The sequence below is a fragment of the Phodopus roborovskii genome, unplaced genomic scaffold, assembly GCF_943737965.1.
Source record: "Phodopus roborovskii unplaced genomic scaffold, PHOROB, whole genome shotgun sequence".
Classification (NCBI taxonomy): domain Eukaryota; kingdom Metazoa; phylum Chordata; class Mammalia; order Rodentia; family Cricetidae; genus Phodopus; species Phodopus roborovskii.
The window spans coordinates 21,974,441-21,992,862 of record NW_026126563.1 but is presented as its reverse complement, the minus strand read 5'-3'; the positions used below and the strand labels follow the sequence as shown (position 1 = coordinate 21,992,862).

At 39.0% G+C, this 18,422-nt stretch overlaps 1 protein-coding gene across 1 annotated transcript in view; it reads right to left on the bottom strand.

The window, feature by feature from the left end:
• Asxl3 (ASXL transcriptional regulator 3) overlaps positions 1-18,422 on the bottom strand; it is a 172,883-nt gene that overhangs the window by 74,649 nt on the left and 79,812 nt on the right. Inside the window, exon 5 of the mRNA XM_051202076.1 lies at positions 8,285-8,406. Coding sequence (XP_051058033.1) covers positions 8,285-8,406 — 122 coding nt within the window. The remainder of the gene's footprint in view (positions 1-8,284; positions 8,407-18,422) is intronic.

Genomic DNA, 18,422 nt, shown 5'->3' with positions numbered 1-18,422 from the left:
TTACTTATAGCATCAGATTGTAAGGGGGGGATCATGATGTAACAAAATACAATGTATCTCTTTACACACCATCAGCAGCTGTCCTGTGGAGTCCAACTATCCAACTCTTTCCAGGAAGAATTTATTTGATGATGGAAAAGGGGTACCCTACATACACAACATAACAATGGACACTGGGTGCCCCACAAACACAGCATGGCAATGGACACTGATTATCCTACACACACAACATAACAATGTACAATGGGTACCCTACACATACAACATAACAGTAGACAATGGGTACCCTATATACACAATGGGTACCGTGCACACAACATAACATTACCAGAAGACAAAACAATGCTGTTTCCATTGAGAGTCATCAGATAACCCAGATGTCTCTACGTAAGGGTGTGTAGACATGCCTCCTGCCTACTAGCCACCTGGGCCCTCAGTGGCACGGTGTGCCTTGCCTTTGAGGAAAAACCAACTGCTCTTTGGTAAAGAGACAGTATATAAGCATCTTCAGTTATGCTCATACTATCAACTCCAACTTGCTGCATGTCAACTCTTCCTAGTTCTCTGAAGGGCACTGCTGGTATGGAGAGGCAAGAGAACAACAGAGGGAGAGACTGAAGTTAGCAAGCACCCACATGCCCTCGGGGGACCAGAAGCTGCTTCAGCAAATCTAGGCCTTGTTTTCTTATTTCTATAAATACTGGGATTAAATCTAGGGTCTTACACACTCTTTGCAATTACTCTAACACTGAGCAACATTTCAGCCTTTTGTATGTTATATTTTGATACAAGGTGTGACCACATTTTCCAGTCTGGCCTCGGGCCTGAAATCCTTCTGCTAACCATGTCTGAATCAAATCTAGTGTTATAGATCTGTTTTCCTGTTTATAAACAATGTGTTAAAACAAGGTAACTACAGACCACAGGCAACCTGAGGCCAGCTATATGTGCTAGCTACTAAGTACCACCATGAGCTTATTTGTATACCAGGGGATGATAAACACACCCAGACTCCTCCCACTGAGTCTTCTGCTTCTTGGTGGTTCTCTTTCAATTCTGGAGTGCTTTTTACATAGTACTTGTCTCAGAGAGAGAGAGAGAAAGAGAGAGAGAGAGAGAGGAGAGAAGAGAGATACAGAGACCGAGAATGTGTGTGAGGAGTCCTAGCATAATGATATAATAGAATTTATTTTCTTTAACTTAAAAATATATTTATGTGATAGATTAAGAAAATGGATCAGGAAAATGCGTTTTGATACCTATGGGGGGGGTACATAGAAGGGTTCCCTAGTAGAAGGAAAATGCTTTTTCCATTGTGACATCTTGGACACATTGTGTTGTTCTCCACTAGGCCAGTGGTGGACCTAGTTATCCATCTATACTAAGGTTCTGAACTCAGAATTAGCTACTTGGTCTTACCACTTTAGTCTACATTCATTTCACGGTTACAATACCACTGATGTAACTGTAATTGCCAGGCTAGCCTCTATTTTGAGTGTAAACAGATTGTTTCACTGAACAACGCTACATCCAATCATTTTAAATTCAGAAGGAAGCAAAGCTAGCATCTAAATAAATAAGCAGATGGGGAATCTAAAATGCCCTGAAATTAATAAATGTACCTTCTAGTTGGTCATATAGACAAAATTCCACAATTAGTTGCCAATGTCAGTGATGGCAGGTACAGTGATTTGAATGAGAACTCACCCTGTTGGCCATTCGAACACTGGGTAAAAAGCTGATGACAAGATTTAGGGAGACCGGTAGTGCAGCTTTGCTTAAGGAAGTGTGTCACTGGAGGCCTCGCAATGGCCTTGCTTTCCTCCATGCTTTTGGTTCAAGATGTGATCTCTCAGACTGAAGAGATAATTCTCGGTGATTAAGACCACTTGTTACTTTTTCAGGAGACTCAGGTTCAATCCCCAAGATCCACATAGTGGTTCACAGACATTTGTAACTCCAATTACAGGTTACCTGATGCCTTCTGCTGGACTCCAGGGGTGTCAGGCATATAACTAGAGCACATGCATACATGTAGGCAAAACATTCATGCCCATAATATAAAATTAAATTGAATAAAAATGACTCTGAAAAAAGTAAAAGTTGCTCCATGTTCACTTCAAGTTAGTTGGTTTTTCTATGAAAGGAAAGGGAAACTGCCAGATGAATGTACTTTCTCTAAAGAAACACATAGTGTTATGTTTTCTTATAAAATAACAGTAAAAAAATAGCTAAACATGTTATTTTAGACAGAAAACTTGCCAGATAATTCTATAAAAAAAGAAAGAAAAGAGAATTATTTGTTTAGCGTATACATAATTTTAAAATTGGATTATTTGGTATTTTGGTATCTAGTTTCATGAGTTCTTTATCTTATTTGGAGATCAGCTCTCTGTCATATGTGGGGTTGGTAAAGATCTGTTTCCATTCAGTAGGCTGCTGTTTTGTCTTATTGACTGTATCCTTTGCATTACAGACACTTCATTTTCAGGAGGTCACATTTATTCATTGTTGATCTCAGTGTCTGTGCTTCTGGTGTTATATTTAGGAAGAGGTCTCTTGTGCCCATGGGTTCAAGGCCATTTCTCACTTTTTCTTCTATGAGGTTCAGTGTAACTGGATTTATGTTGAAGTGTTTGATCCATTTGGACTTGAGTTTTGGGCATGGGGATAGATATGGATCTATTTTCATTCTTCTACATGTCGACATCCAGTTATGCCAGCACCATTTGTTGAAGATGCGTTCTTTTTGTTGTTGTTGTACAATTTTAGCTATTTGTCAATTAGCAGGTGTTCATTGTTGTATAAATTAGTATAGGGTCTTCACTTTGATTTCATTGATCCATGTGTCTGTTTTTATGCCAAAACCAAGCTGAGTTTATTACTGTAGTTCTATAGTCCAACTTGAAGTTAGGGGTGGTGGTGCCTCTGGAAGATACTTTATTACACAGGGTTGCTATGACTATCTTCAGTATTTTTGTTTTCCATATGAAGTTGAGTTTTGTTTTTTCAAGGTCTGTGAGGAATTGTGTTGTGATTTTGATGGGGATTAGAATCAGTAGATTGCTTTTGGTAAAACTGCCATTTTTTTACTACGTTGACCCTACCTATCTAAGAGTATGGGAGATCTTTCTATTTTCTTTTATCTTCTTCAGTTGTTTTCATCAAAGACTTAAAGTTCTTGTCATACAGGTCTTTCACTTGTTTGGTTAAAGTTACCCTAAGATATTTTATGTTATTTGTGGCTACTATAAAGGGTGATATTTCTCTGATTTTTTTCTCTAACAATTTTTCTTTTGTATAAATGAGTGCTACCTATTTTCTTGAGTTAATTTTGTATCCATCATTTTACTGAAGGTGTTTATCAGCTGTAGGAGTTCCCTAATAGATTTTTTTTTGTGTCACTTAGGTATATTATCATAACATCTGTAACAAATGAAAGTTTGACTTCTTCCTTTCCAATTTGTATCCCCTTGATCTCATTTTATTGTTTTATTGCTCTAGCTAGAACTTCGAATACTATATTGAATATACATGGAGACAGTGGATATCCTTGTCTTGTTCCTGATTTTAACTGGATTGCTTTGAGTTTCTCTCCATTTAGTTTGATGTTGGCTGTTGGCTTGCTCTATATTGTCTTATTCCACATCCTTAGCCATCAGGGAAATGCAAATGAAAACAATTCTGAGATGCCATCTTACACTTATCAGAATGGCTAAGCCTTAATAAGGGGGAATAGGGGCTTGATCCTGCCTCAACTTGGAATGCTTGACTTTGTTGATTCCCCAAAGAAGGCCTTATCCCTTGTGAGATGTGGATGGGGGGAGATAGGAGGGGACAGGAGCATAGGACAGAGTATGGACTAGGGTAGGTATATAAAATGAAAAATATATATTTAAATAAAAAAATAAAAACTCAAAGACAAAAATCATCCTCATGCTTACTCTAATGGGAGTAAATGAAATAAAGCTGAATGTCAGAAACTTTTGTGTTTACTTGGCACTTTAAACAATAAATATTCTCCTTATTTTAGTAGTGAAACAACACCAACAATGTACCCTAAGAAAGCACAGAACACATAAGCCCTTTATTGAAAATCTGAAAATATCACAGGCAATGAATGCTAACACTAAAATAACTAGAAACGCACACATGGGGAAGCAGCTGCCTGTGTCAGGCACAACAGCAAGCATTGTCACTGGTGATAGGAAACTACTACCACCGCCATAGCACAGTAAAACACCAAGACTGTATCTGCTCGGACACAGCAGCAGGATGAAGGATCTGCAATGTCTACCATCCTAAGAAAACCCATCAAAGACCAATCGACAGAGGCAACACGTGGTTACTGCCACTACTACACTACTGCCAGAACACAGTGCATCCTTTTTCACCTCTCATTTTCTTCTGCTGCTTAAGATTTCAAAATATAATCTTGCTTAGCTTCTTTGAAATCTAATCAAAAATCTAATCATTTACATTGTCCAGGGATCTTTTTCCTCTCTCTCTTTTTAAATGTTTTCATTTATTTTACATTCAAATGTCAGCTTCCCCTCCCTCCTCTCTTACTGTACCCTCCCACAACCTCCCTTCTATTCCCCAATCTACTACAGTGAAATGGAAACAGGGAACAAGGTAATAGTGGAAAATTCTGAGAATACTTACACAGAACAGTAACAACAAAATTGCAAGGAAATAAAATGCTATCCATGCTATTATGTCCATCATATTAATTAACCCCATGAGTATTTGAAGGTAAAAGAATTCAGGTATTTTGAAAATATTCTATCCACTAGCCAAGGCACAGCAACGTCTATACAGTCCAGGCTACAATTACATTGTGATCGGCACTTTTGCGTTCAAAGATCTATTGTAGTGACATCCTGTGTCAAACAGGGAGGAGCTAGGCTTTCCTGGCAAGGCTCCTGGGTTCTCAGGAATTTATTTTCACCTACTTCTTTCTATGACAGCTCTATTGAATCAGAACATTCACTTTAAGAATATGTTTATTAAGCAAAGAAAAGTAAAAGTGAACTCATACACCCAGAGAGATACTGGAGCATGCTGACCCCATAGGGCATGAGTAGCACATTGGGTTCTATAGTATAGGACTTTTTAAGTTTGTATAAATATTTATGAAGTGGGTTGACATTCATGGGAATAAGGTGATCTTCTTCCCCCATTTATGGTAGAGCAGATTCTCTATTTTAGGGCATTTTATCCCATTATCCTTTTGAAAAGCCTACAATAAGACCTAAATCATAATGCAAATGACATTATAATGAAGCCAGGGTCCTCTGAGGATTCAGACTGCTCTTTGGTGCATATGTGTGCTGATGGAGGAAGTCCCCTGGCACCTGGGTTTCTCATAAAGCTGGAAAAACTAACTGCAGCTTCAGAGAAGTTTAACCCTAGAAAGGCAAGAAGGAGATGGCACTTTTCATAAATTTGCAGTGGCTAATGTAACCAAGTCTGGCCATTGCTATGGGCAGGTATCAACACTAGCAATCTCTTTTCGGAAATGGTATTCCTAGTGAATCCACTGTGTTGCCCTCCTGATGTAATACAAAGACTCAAGTATGCATGGTTCCATGAATAGTATCTGCCCAGTGACATACCATATACTGATAAAAGGATAAAACTATAATTTTAATTTCAAATGTTGTCTCTAAGTTATTGTCTTGATGATGGTTTTGAACAGCTTAGGTTAACTCTGTGAGCCTGGGTTTATTTGAAAATCAGGCATATGGCTAGGTGATACACTTGGGATGTAGAAGCAGGAGAATGGGGAGTTCAAGGCCATCCTTAACTACAAGCCAAGTTCAAGGTTAGCTTGGGCTACATGAGACCCTCTCAAACAGCAGCAATAAAGAAATATAAAAGCAGGCATATGAGTGTTTGCATACTTCAGACAGTGAGTAATTATATAAGTATCAGTTCATGTGATCACAGCTAAAGTGATTTAGCTGTCATATGTGCTAAGATTATGATTTGTGATTGTATATGAACACGTAGAACATACATTCACACACATGAAATCATGTATAGACACATATGTACATGTTTACATGGTAGACATTTTATAAAAATTCTATCTGGCCATAATTATTCAAATGTCCAAAGTAGCTGAAAGGTGCGTATTGTCTGGGGTTACAACATACGTGCCATATGTTCAGTCAAGTTTTAAATGCTGTCTTATGGAATTTAGCAATTACATGGATCTCAGTAAAATTCTGCCAAGAGAGCTTTCCTTTTGAATGTCATTTACAATACAAATTAGTTATTAATGGAACATTAGCATATCTGACCTATACTGAGCCCCAGCTACTTGGTTTCTAATTTGCTACTTGATTATAAGATTAGAGTTTTAAGAAAGGAATAAACAATTCTTTCCTATAATCAAGAAACTGACAGGACACACTAGAGACAAACTTTAAATGATAATCAAGATGTGCTTCTCATGAACACATGATCTACTACATAAAAAAAAAAACATAAAAAAAAAGAACATAGAAGGGAAGAAATAAAGAGTAACCAACAACACTGCTAAGTCAAAGTTGTACAACATTAATAATTGTGTAGAATTTAAATAACATGAAGCCGAAGCAATGAAAGTGTGAGAAAAAGGACAGCAAACATTACAAAGATGTGAATCATTCTCTTCTCACGTATGCTCAGCAGGATTCACAGTCCCCACATCCTCTAGACCACACACTTTGGATGCACACATTTCATTTATGATCCAATTTTGTAGCCTTTGTTTTGTGCTGCTTAATATTTCATTGCCTACTTCCTATCTCCTATTTGCTGCTTGAATGGGCATATGCCTGGGCTTGCCTACCTACTCTAGCCTTTATTTCACAAATTAAAAGGGACTATCAATGCTGATCACAGTTTTGCTCTGTAGCATCTACAAAACATTTCACAAAATTTATAATATGAATGGCAAGCTTCCCAAGAAGATTAGCCCTCTGCAGGAAAAATACTGTCAGTACCTTAAATATGGATGAGAGTACCATTATTTCAATAATTAATGCAGAATAGAAAAGTAACATAACTCAATATTGAAATGCTCAGTTTCCTTCCTGTGCCTCCTTCTTTGAGGCAAGGAGGGGAGAAGTAGCATCCCAGGTCTACAAGTGAATGTTAGCTGGCGTGGTCACCTCCATCTGTAATGCCAGCAGCAGGAGGAGGATTGCTGGAAGTTAAAGATTAGCCTAGTACAAATAGCAAAATTCTATCTCAATGAACTAAAACAACCAAAGTGAGGAGAATAGGAAGATGAGGAGAGAAGGAAATAAGCTACAAGAGCATCAAGAAGCAGCTTCACTGTTGGGGACTTCTTATAACTGCTTTGGAAAAGATGGTTTCTCTTCTCCTAGTTACAAACACATTACAGGAACTGGAACCCTGTTCCTGACTTGGTGGATCTGTAAGAGCAGTGTGTTGAACACAGGTCAGACAGGCGTGTAGGATGAAGCTTACACACTCAGTGTAGCCATTACTCCACAGCCCATCTACACCCTTCTTTCTCCTCCAGACCAGCACTTGCTGGTGTGATGACAGCAGCTGACACTCAACAGTGAGGATCATGGGCCAACCACACTCCATTACAGCTTCCTACATATCGTTTTGAATATTCCTCAGATCAATCCTGTGAAAAGTATTCTGGATGCTTCCAGTTTTGATGGGACAAAGATATTCAAAGAGGAAAGCAGGTTTACCCAGATTCCCAGAAAAACAGTGATTTAAATCAGACTGTGTCAGTGCCCAGAACCCAGCCACTGCCTCTACCACCATCAAAGTAAGAGGCCACGCAGGTCAAGGCCACTAAGGTCAGGTAGCATTCATAATATACACATGAGGTTTCCTTCAGTATTAAACAATACCCATTACTGTGGCAATGGCTAGATAAACAGGATGATCATGAACAGAAATATAACTTCCAAATTATGTAACACAATATAAGCCCAATATACCACACACACACACACACACACACACACACACACACACACACACATACACACTTTGTTCTCACATGACTCCAAACCCATTTCCTATTCTGTTTTATATCAGAGTTCTTAGTTCAATCCTCACCTAATTTCCAAAATAGTCAATCTATAGTAAAATTAATCTATTAAATATTACAGCAACAGACAAATCCAGAGAGCCTCTGTTACTTTCTGATTTTAGGTTCCTAGTTACCTTATTTGGCCCACACCACACCCGTGACCTTCTGCAGGCACAGATGAAAAGTTTAGTGCAAAAGGAAGCCTCTTACCTGTTTCAGTGCCTTCTTGGTGTGCTGCTGGAAGGTAGACACCAGCTTGTTTTGCACTGCTGTGTTTGTAAGGCTGCAGTCTCGAGTGGAAGAGACTTCATCCATTACCTGCTTCGTACACACTAGAAGCAGAGAGAGATAATGATATTACTAATTTGAATTCCTTTTTTTACACCCACTGTAATTAACTCACTTGGAGCTTTCTCTAGTTGAAAATGGATACTTAAAATATAGCAAAATAGCACAGTACGAGGAGACAGATCTGGATTCAAAGGGAAGGGATCATTTAGTAACTGTGGACACAGTTCCATTTTACTCTAGGAGCCAGGCTTTCATTCCCACTTGCATGCGGGTCTGTGTCTTAGAAAAAGTGTATGGCATACAAATAACATGTAGGAGTTTGGGGATCAATGCACACACCATGTCTATCTGCATATGCAGATCCTACATTGGAACCATCTCGGTGAGTGAAATCGTTTTAAACAAATCCAGGTCCACAGACTAAAACTGACTCTTCTACCCTGCAGCCCTTGGAGACTCCATGGTACCCCAGGCTGTTTCCCTTCCTATGGCATAAGTACTATCAATTTTATTTACCCTCTCAGAAAACATGAGTTTTGCCCATTTTTGTCAGGTTCTGGCCTTCCTTTGACCTATCCCATATAGGACAATTTCTCTCTAAACACTGCTATTGAAAACTGATATACTTCTGAAATGGGCAATTAAGGAGCAGACAGAGGCCACTGCTCTGTCCATTTGCCTTGGAGCTCTTCCTTCATCTGTCCTCCATTGGGGTTGCTCTGTGCAGGGGCAAAGGAGAAGACTCTACTAGCTCTTCCTTCAGGTGTCCTCTGGCTGGGAGGTTCTGGGCAGGAGGACAAGGAGGCCCCTACTATTCATGCACTGGAGGAAGGGGAGAGATCTGTAGAAGCAAAGTAAGAAAGTGGCAGGGTGCATGGCAGAAGGGAGGCATATGTCAAAGGCAGGAGGCAAGAGGAAGTTCCATGGAAGAAAATAACTCGAGAACATATTGTCAGAGCTCAGAACAAGACTTTTAAGGGCACTGGGTAAAAGAAAAGTCAAGACTACTTTCCAAGTGATGACAGCTAGGGGAAGGAAGCTCTGAACAGACTTTTTAAGAAAAGTGTAGAATAAACACTGTTTAGTTATCAATAACCAGCACATACCCCCAGTAAAAGAAAAAAAAACAGTTATTGTAGTTCAAAATGTCCAAAATGGATACACTCTTTACATAAGACTCGTTTTTGGAAGACTAGCATACCCCACCTAGAAATGAACATGTAATTAATTGAAAAGTTCTTTTGAAATCAGAGGTAATTGAGTTTTGTTTTAATACTGAAAGTAATTAGGAAGCCAAAATGAACATATTTAGCAAAAATGTTAATTACTCTTAATTATGTTTTGAGAAACTTTACATATGGGATCTCAGTTAGTTCTTAGAGTTTGTTGTAAGAAAAATATGTCATTTCCAAATAGGGCAGAAAGCTAGAGTTCAGAAAGGTTAAGAAAGTCACATACTGTTACAGACAACAAGATCATACTTGGGATCCCAGGCTAGTCCAGTCCCATAGCTGACTGTTTCCACCAAAATTACTAGCCTCCAATGTGAAGATTTATGAACAAATTTCCACATTTTAAGAACTATAATTAGCTGCACTATGTTTGATATACTAAGTATAAAGTTAATAGGGCTTAGATGATTAGGTAGGTTACTAAGTGGCAGAATATCAGAACCAGGAAGTACAACTCTAAACACATTTTGGTGTATGCTTCTGGAAAGATGTTCAGTTATGGGGGCTTTGTCCTCTTTTAAAACACCCAGGCTTGGTTCCCAGTACCTGTGAGGGTTGGAACAGAACTGCTTATAATTCTAATTCCACAGGGTCTGATGGCCTTTTCTAAACTCTACAGGCAAGTTCTCTCTCTCTCTCTCTCTCTCTCTCTCTCTCTCTCTCTCTCTCTCTCTCTCTCACACACACACACACACACACACACACACACACACACACGCAGAGACGCATGCATGCACACATGCACATGCACACACACACACACAAAAATAAAAACTGTAAAAATGTTGGATGTGCACATAAGGACAGAAGTCTGTGAATTAAAGATCAGATGACTTTTTTCTGCTTGATACTGCATGACAGCTTTTTGCAAAGTCAGTAGACAGTCTAGATGTTCTAGTAAAGACTCCTTTATAACCTAACCTGAGGAAACAGTGGGCACCATGCTACTTCCCTTGAAACATCTACTGCACTGGTATGGTTGCTGATACTTCACCAAAGCTTCTTTTCCAATCCATACCATCAGATCACACTCCAAAGATAGATGTACTATATAGATCTATTTGTCCACAGATTACACCAATGCCGCTCTTAATATTCTGAAGCCTCTATGTGTGACCAACCAAGGAGGTGACAGAAAGGTGGCGGACACAATATATAATCTTAGCTGGGCCAACTAACTCCAATAGACATAATAAAAGTCCAGCTAAGACTAAAGTAGCCATTAGCAAATATGCTTTATAACTTGCACATTCTTGGTAGTGTATCCACTCAGGAAAATGAAAATTTACTGACCGGGTTAATGGAGAGCCAAATGCAGCCCACAAATAATGAGAAACTCGCAGAATATAGGAAATTGCTTCAGTGCACTGAACATGTAAATTCAAATTCACTATCTATTTGTTTAGGAAACACTTTTAATAGTAAATTTACAAAAGAACTTTGAAAGTTTCCTTGTTTGACTTTGCTTGTATGTATATGAGTGCAGGCATGCCACAGTCCTTGTGTGGAGGTCACAGGACAACTTGCAAGAAGTCAATTCTCTCTTACCATGTGAGCCCTAGAGATCCAACCTGGATCCTCAGACTTGGCAATAGGTGTCTTTACTGACTGAGCCATCTCATTGGCCAAGAATCATCAACCTTCCAGATGTAAACTTCAGTGCAGGGGGATCAAATAATAACAAGTTCTGACTAAAGGTCCACAAACCTTTGTGCCCTTTTCATTACCCACCTGCTGTGAGGGCCAGGAGCACCTATGTGCTCTTCTGGAAGAGAGCAGCTGTGGCTGTTTCCATGCTCCCTCGTGACCTCTGACCTAGGATACCCCAGATATCAGGAACTCTAGTGTCAATGCTTATGTTGTAGCTCTACTATTGTCCTATGTTCATTTGTAATGACAACACAGCAATTTATAAGACTGTGTTCAATGCAGAGTCCAAAATGCAGGTTTGCAGGGTGGGGGTGGGGAGTCAGGCCCTATGAATATCATGAAATATATTCTCAAACTAGGCCTTACATAACCACAGACTACTAGCCTTCTCTTTATCCTTCCTTCAAAACAAAATTCAACACTACCAGTAACCCTACACTTCAGCTACTGTCCCATCACACCTGTTGATCTTGACATGATTCTCTGGGTCAAAAAGGCTTTCTCTAAATATTTGATTCTGATAAAATGATGTATACATTATTAAGGGAAAATGAAATGCACTTAATAAAAAAAATCTATAAATGACTGTGCCTTGGCATTGGATATGGACCTACTCATCCCTAGATCCCAAGCAGTGTCATATAATCAACATACATTACTTTAAAGTACTGACAAATGTAAACTAAAATTTACTATGGAATCTGAGTTAGTTTATTCTTTCTTTTACCAAGCATATGACGTGAGGTTAGTAGAATGGAAAGTACCCATCCACTGAGGAAATTGATTATATATTCATATTCTGACAGGACAAGGCTTTCACCTTTTTATGCTTATTTTGCATCTGTCATAAGAACAGATGTGACGAATAAGTAATTGGAGGTCTAAGTATGCATCTAGGAGGTGGAGCTTGGTTTGTGAAAAGCAAACTGAAGATAAGTTGTTGTTAGAGGAGAGATCAGAGGAAATTCCCTGTAAGTGAAATTACAACAGGAGCCAGGAAATTGATCAAGATGACAGATGATTTATCCAATAAGTCTCAAACCTTGACATGCAGCTTGGAACCTGATATCTTCTTGGCATTGAAGACAGAATGGGATCTGGGATTTTTCTTTCCTTTTAAACTATGTCAGTACGATCACAGAATTAATGACAGGTTTTTGCATATGAAAACCCATGAAATTAAAAAACTAAGAAGGTAGCCTTCTTACAGACCACACAGATGAACACACTGAGAATGAGGAGATTAAAAAAAAAAACAAGACTGCATTTTCCCTGGCTGAGTTGGTGTTCAATAGTTCTTAAAAGTTACAGAGATATTATTCCATCCTACATTTTGCTTGCCTCCCCAGGTAAGGCTAATAGAAAGCATAGTTTAATCTAGTTTTAAACTTGCCTCTCAGCTATCACTCCACACATAAGCCATCCACACTTGATTGAAAAGGGCTGAGAGTACAGGTTGTAGGCAGCCATGGAGTAATCTTAACAGGCTCAGACAAAGTGACAGTGTCGCAGCAAACTGTGGTCTCTTTTTTTTCTAGGTGTCTCTAAGTTGTCCTCTGGCCTCTTTTTCATTCCATTGACCTTGAACATGCTATTGCAATAGTTGATGCCATACAACCTGCACATGTTTAAAGTTGAATGGTACCATGATGATCCCCTTCTAATCTACTTGTTAGTTCACCAACAGAAGACCAAATGGTCCACTAGTCTATCTTTCATCTTCAACCCAAGACACAAATGAGGGGGAAGTCAGAAGTTAGCCTCAATCTGCATGTATTCTGGTCTCACATTTTGCTGGCTTCTGTAACTCCCACCATATCTGATGTAGCAAGGAGGGCATTTGGAGATTCTGGAGCACACACTCCTGTGGTGGTATGTTATGTATGATTTAATAAAGCATCTGGTGCACTGGCTTTCACTGTATCCTTTCCAAAGAGTCATCCCCATCACTCAGTCTTAGAAAGTTAACTCAGAAGATCAAACTGAACAGTTTCTCCCAAAGCTCTCTGAACTGTCTCCGTAGCAGCCATTCTTTCTTCTACCATATATCCTAGGAAGTTAGGATACAGTCTTGACTGGACGGTCCCTGCAGTGACGGGATGCACACTTGCCACAGCAACCCTGGGCTCAGCAACTCAGGACTTATGCATAAAGACAAGCTGCTGAATGTTCATTGCATTTGATTTTTGAATCTGACTTTCATTAAATTCATTGAAAGTATCTCTCCTTGCGGTTAAATTTTAATTACTGCTTTTATCAAGAACTGAAGGAAGGAGAGAAAAACTGAGGCAGTTTTTTATTATGAAAAAAGCACATTTAAAAGTTTTTAAAATTGGGGAAAAAATGCGACCTTTTGAAAATTAAAAAAAAAAAAAAAAAAAAAAAGGATATATGTCCTAAAGTCAGTTAAGACAAATAGGAAAGAAAACTCAAAGAATGTTCTTTGTTGAAAGTGGGTGATAAGCATAGATGTACTTCTCTGGGTCATCCTCATTCAATGACTTTCTTTAGAAGGAAAGCCACAATGTTATGGTTTTTGCATAAGGATGTAAAAACTAAATTTCGAAGTCAAAGCTAAATATCATTGAGCTACATAAAACGGCAGGAGCAGTGTGGGCACTGGTCACAGTGCATGCAAGGGCTTGGATCGTGTTCCGGCAGCCACTGCCATACAGGCCTTCCATTCTGTTCAATGCTGTGTGTCCCCACTAAGCCACACCCATAAGCAAGAACAATTTTAGGGAGCTATGCTTCCAGCACCTCCAGTGGGGAAGGGTGTGGACTTTGACCATTTTCATTGCTATCAGTTTTCTTCTAACTCTCCCTATTAGGTTCCTAAAGCAATCACAGTCTATGCTCTCAGCTTCCTACAGAAATTCCACTATAGATGCTTTAAGCTGAAAAACATTACAATGAATGGACATCATACCGGAGAACTGGGAACAACAGTCTGGCCACCCATTAGGGTTCAGTAATACTTTAAAAGCAGACTGGGTGTTATTGTTTATTTATTAATCACTAGTTCACTCACATAAATTTTACTAAATAATTCTCTTTATGTGCAGAACAATGTGAAGTGCAGAAATGAACAGGGTAAACAGGCATCATAGGCATTGTCATACATGCATACATATGTATTATATGTTGAGCAGATCTGCCTCAATCCCTTATTTCCCCTTTCTCTCCCTACCTTTAGTCCATTTTAGTCCTTCCTTAGTCCCCTCTGTTCTCCAAAATAGTTTTATTTCTATTTTTACGACATCACTACATACATGTACATATGTACGTATGTGTGTGTATGTATAAAAGAATTGAGAATTGAGAGAAAATATGTGATATTTGTTTTTCTGAATAGGTTTAAGCTACTTGATATGATAATTTCTAATTGGACCTCTAGACATCCTCAGAAATTAAAGAACAAATAGTTAGTAAAAATACAGAAACTGCCCAAGATTTGACTGTGGGACCGCAATGCTTATCTGTAAGTCACTTTATCATGTGTTACATGCCATTACAGCATTTTTGATTAAAGCATGCTTTTTGGTTCCTTTCCCTAGATCCCCCTCTCCTCTGCACTTATCTTCCACTCATAGTTCCCCACAGACAGACATGTTTCCTCTTTCATGTCCAATGCACCCCTTTGCCCACCCACCCTTCTTTATCACGCAATATTGTCCACTCTTGATCTTCTTCCTGTATTTTAGATGTATTCACACTTACAGCTGATCACACATATATGTCCACACTATAAAACCGTAAGGTTTAAAAATTGCCCTTTTTTTTCACAGAACAACGTCATAGAACAATTAATTCCAAAGAAAACTGTGTCAATGGAAACATAATTGTGATAACTATACTTTGTCTTGAAAGATCAATAGCAAATGATTCCAGAGTAAAGCCCACATGGGAAATTGTCCAAAGGTCTCAGCTTGCATTACAATGTGTCTTGTGTATAGTACTTATATTTGGAATTGTGTAAGCAGATATTCGGAATCAATGCAGCAACTGAATGCATGCCAAAAAGTATAAAAACTGACATAAAAAGGAACAGGAAACCCATTTGACCCCAATTAAAATTTTCCTGGACTCTAATTCTTTCAGAGAAAGGTAATTCCTTAATCCTTTTTGGATCCAGCCTATGGAGAGATGTCCTCACTAAAACTATTTCTGTGCCAAGGTGGGTACGGTCAATTGGGCCTAATGAAGATTTCTTGTTGCATTTAAGAAAACACTCCAAGAGTATGATATGCCAAAACAAACTAGCAATAGAGGATGGCTAGCCATAAAATAACGGAAATGGGAATTTTCCCCAGAAACTGTTAAAGAACAGTCTCAACATTTTAACCACTGAGGTTCTTGATATTATTTAACACAATAATATGTTCAAATAAAATGTAGCTGAGAGAATGAAATTCTTACTATGTTTCCAAAATCTGCTTTATTAGGTCTGTGGGGCCTTATTTCAGAAAAAAAAGTAATGGAGAAATAAGATGCTAATATATTACATTTTACTTGTTTGCTTTTCTATTGCAATGATAAACACCATGACTAAAAGAGGAAAAGGTTTCATCTTATACTTTCTGGTCATGATCCATCACTGAGGGAAGTCAGGACAGGAGCTTAAGGCAGGAATGTGAAGTAATAACCCTGAGGAAAGCTGCTTTACTAGTTTATTCTCTGGATGTCTCATACAGCTTTCTTTCACATCTTCCCAGGGATAGCACCACCCACAGTGGTCTGAGTATTCCTGTATCCATTGGCAATCAAGAAAATGCCCCGTAGATATGTTCAAAGGCCAATCAAAAAGAGGCAATTCTTCAAATTCTACCCAGGTGTGTCAAGTTGATAATAAAAACTAATTAGAACATGCATACAGCATATGTGCCTGTATATGTGAGAGTATCTTGTGTGTGTGTGCATGCATGTATGTCATAAAAGACAATGCCATGACTTTCCCTAGTGATTCTGTGGTTAATAATGATTAGCCACAAAAATTGTAGCTGCCTACCACAGAACTTGCCTACCACAGAACTACCACAACTGACTTAGAATGTCATCAAATGGTTAATAAATATAATGGTTTGTACTGGATGATACAATAAAGCTCCAAAGATAGCTGAGAAGGTTTCCCACACAAAAGAGATAGCTCCAGGAATCACTCCTTACAAGTATTGATTAGTCAACCATTTCAATTTAACTCTGCAAATATCTGTGAGTACCCTTCAAATCATCTCTTTAAACATGGACTAGAGAAGGAGGAAGCATCAAACTAAAATGACATAGTTAACAAGAAAAACAAACCTAAGGATTTTACCTTCTAGCTGCCTAACCACCATCCTATCATGGAAACAATAAGGATTTCTTAGAATGATGATAATAAAGAAAACCAGACTTGTTTTCACGAGGTAAAACACACTGTAGGCATTAGGCAGGAGGCAATGTGGAAACCTAGCACAGTGGCAACTCCCTGGAATCTATGAGGGTGACCCTAGTGAGAGGGATTATACGAGCCATAGGGGTTGAAGAAACCAGGAAAACATGGCCCACAGCATCAACTAAGCAGTGTTCATAGATGCTCACAGAGACAGATATGGCAATCATAAATCCTGCATGGGTCTGACTTACATTCTCAGCATATATGTTCTGGTTGTGTAGCTTGGTATTTTTGTGGAACTCCTAACAGTGGGAGTAGAAGAAAGTGTTTCTGACTCCTTTGCCTGCCTTTAGGACCCTTTTCCTCCTCCTGGTTTGCTTTGTCCAGAATTAATATGACGGTTTGTGCCCAATCTTATTGCAACTTTTCATGCAGAATTTTTGGTGGATATCCCTGAGAGGCCTGCTCTTTTTTTTTTTTTTTAAGGGAGGAGAAGTAGATCTGGGGGAGAGGGGAGAAGAGGGGTGGCTGGGAGGAGTGAAGGGAGGGAAAACTGTGGTCCAGATGTATTGTGTGAGAGAAAGTTAAAAAAAAAAAAAAGAAAATGATAACAACAACAAAAATGCATTTTAAGTTGCTGCGTGCGCACGCACTTGTGTGTGTGTGTGTGTGTGTGTGTGTGTGTGTGTGTGTGTATGCATATATTTGTGTTTACATGCACTTTTACTTAAACACATGTGGAGAGCAGAAATCAATTTCTGATGTTTTCCTTCAGATTCTGCCCAACTGTTTCTTGAGACAAGTATCTCACTGGGACATGGAGGCCACTGGTTCTGCCAGGGTGTCCAGCCAGAGCACAACGATGATCTACCTGTCTCTACCTGGGATTACAAATAATGTGCCACTACACCCAACGTTTAATGTGGGTAATGGGAATCAAACTCAGACTCAGATCCTCATGCTTCTGGGGCAAGCACTTTACTGCCTGAGCGATCATGGCAGCTTACAACCATTTGTCTTCTCCTGGCATAGCATCACTGATGTCCAGTGCATCTCCATTTCCTAGAATAGCTGCATAGAAATAGAGCAATAGACCCAGAAGAGGAATCACAGAAAATCCAGAGAAAAAAATATAATCGCGAAAGGCTAGTGTGGGCCAAGGATAAGAGCTTCACTAATGGGCTTATTGCTAATCACTTCATATGCCAGGATGTAAAAGATCAGGCAAGGGACACAGATAGCTGTTTGAGGAACAGTTGTAAAGAGTCACTTTGCAGACAGAGAAAATGGATTGTCTGGCACTAGGGAGAACATGAAGTTTTTGAAGAGCATGGCTGCCTTGTTCCGATGTGGACATCTCTGACCATATAAATCAAAGTAAGCTCGTTAAGATGAATAATTGGGGGAATACCTTTAATTGTATTTTTTATTTGAGAGGGAGCTTGTTTTTCTTATGAGATCACACTCCTCTCATCTTTATCGTTACTATGGAATTTTACTCTTGTAACACAAGGGAAGTTAGGAAATGATAAGTAATGGGGGGGGGCTTTATCTGCACTGAAAAGCAAACTTTCTCTTCCTCCATGGCTCTGAGCTGTTAAAACTGACTAAAATCCATTTATACATGAACCAAGTTCACAGTTCAAGGAGGGAGATGTAAGAAAAAGAGGCCCCTGATGGATAAAAGAAATGGACGTAATATGTAAGTCATGTTTGAAGGAGTGGGAGTGAGTCATTTGGAGAAGACGAAGGGGGTAGTGAGGTGATGGTAACCAGCTGTTCTCCATCATGGGGCAGCAGA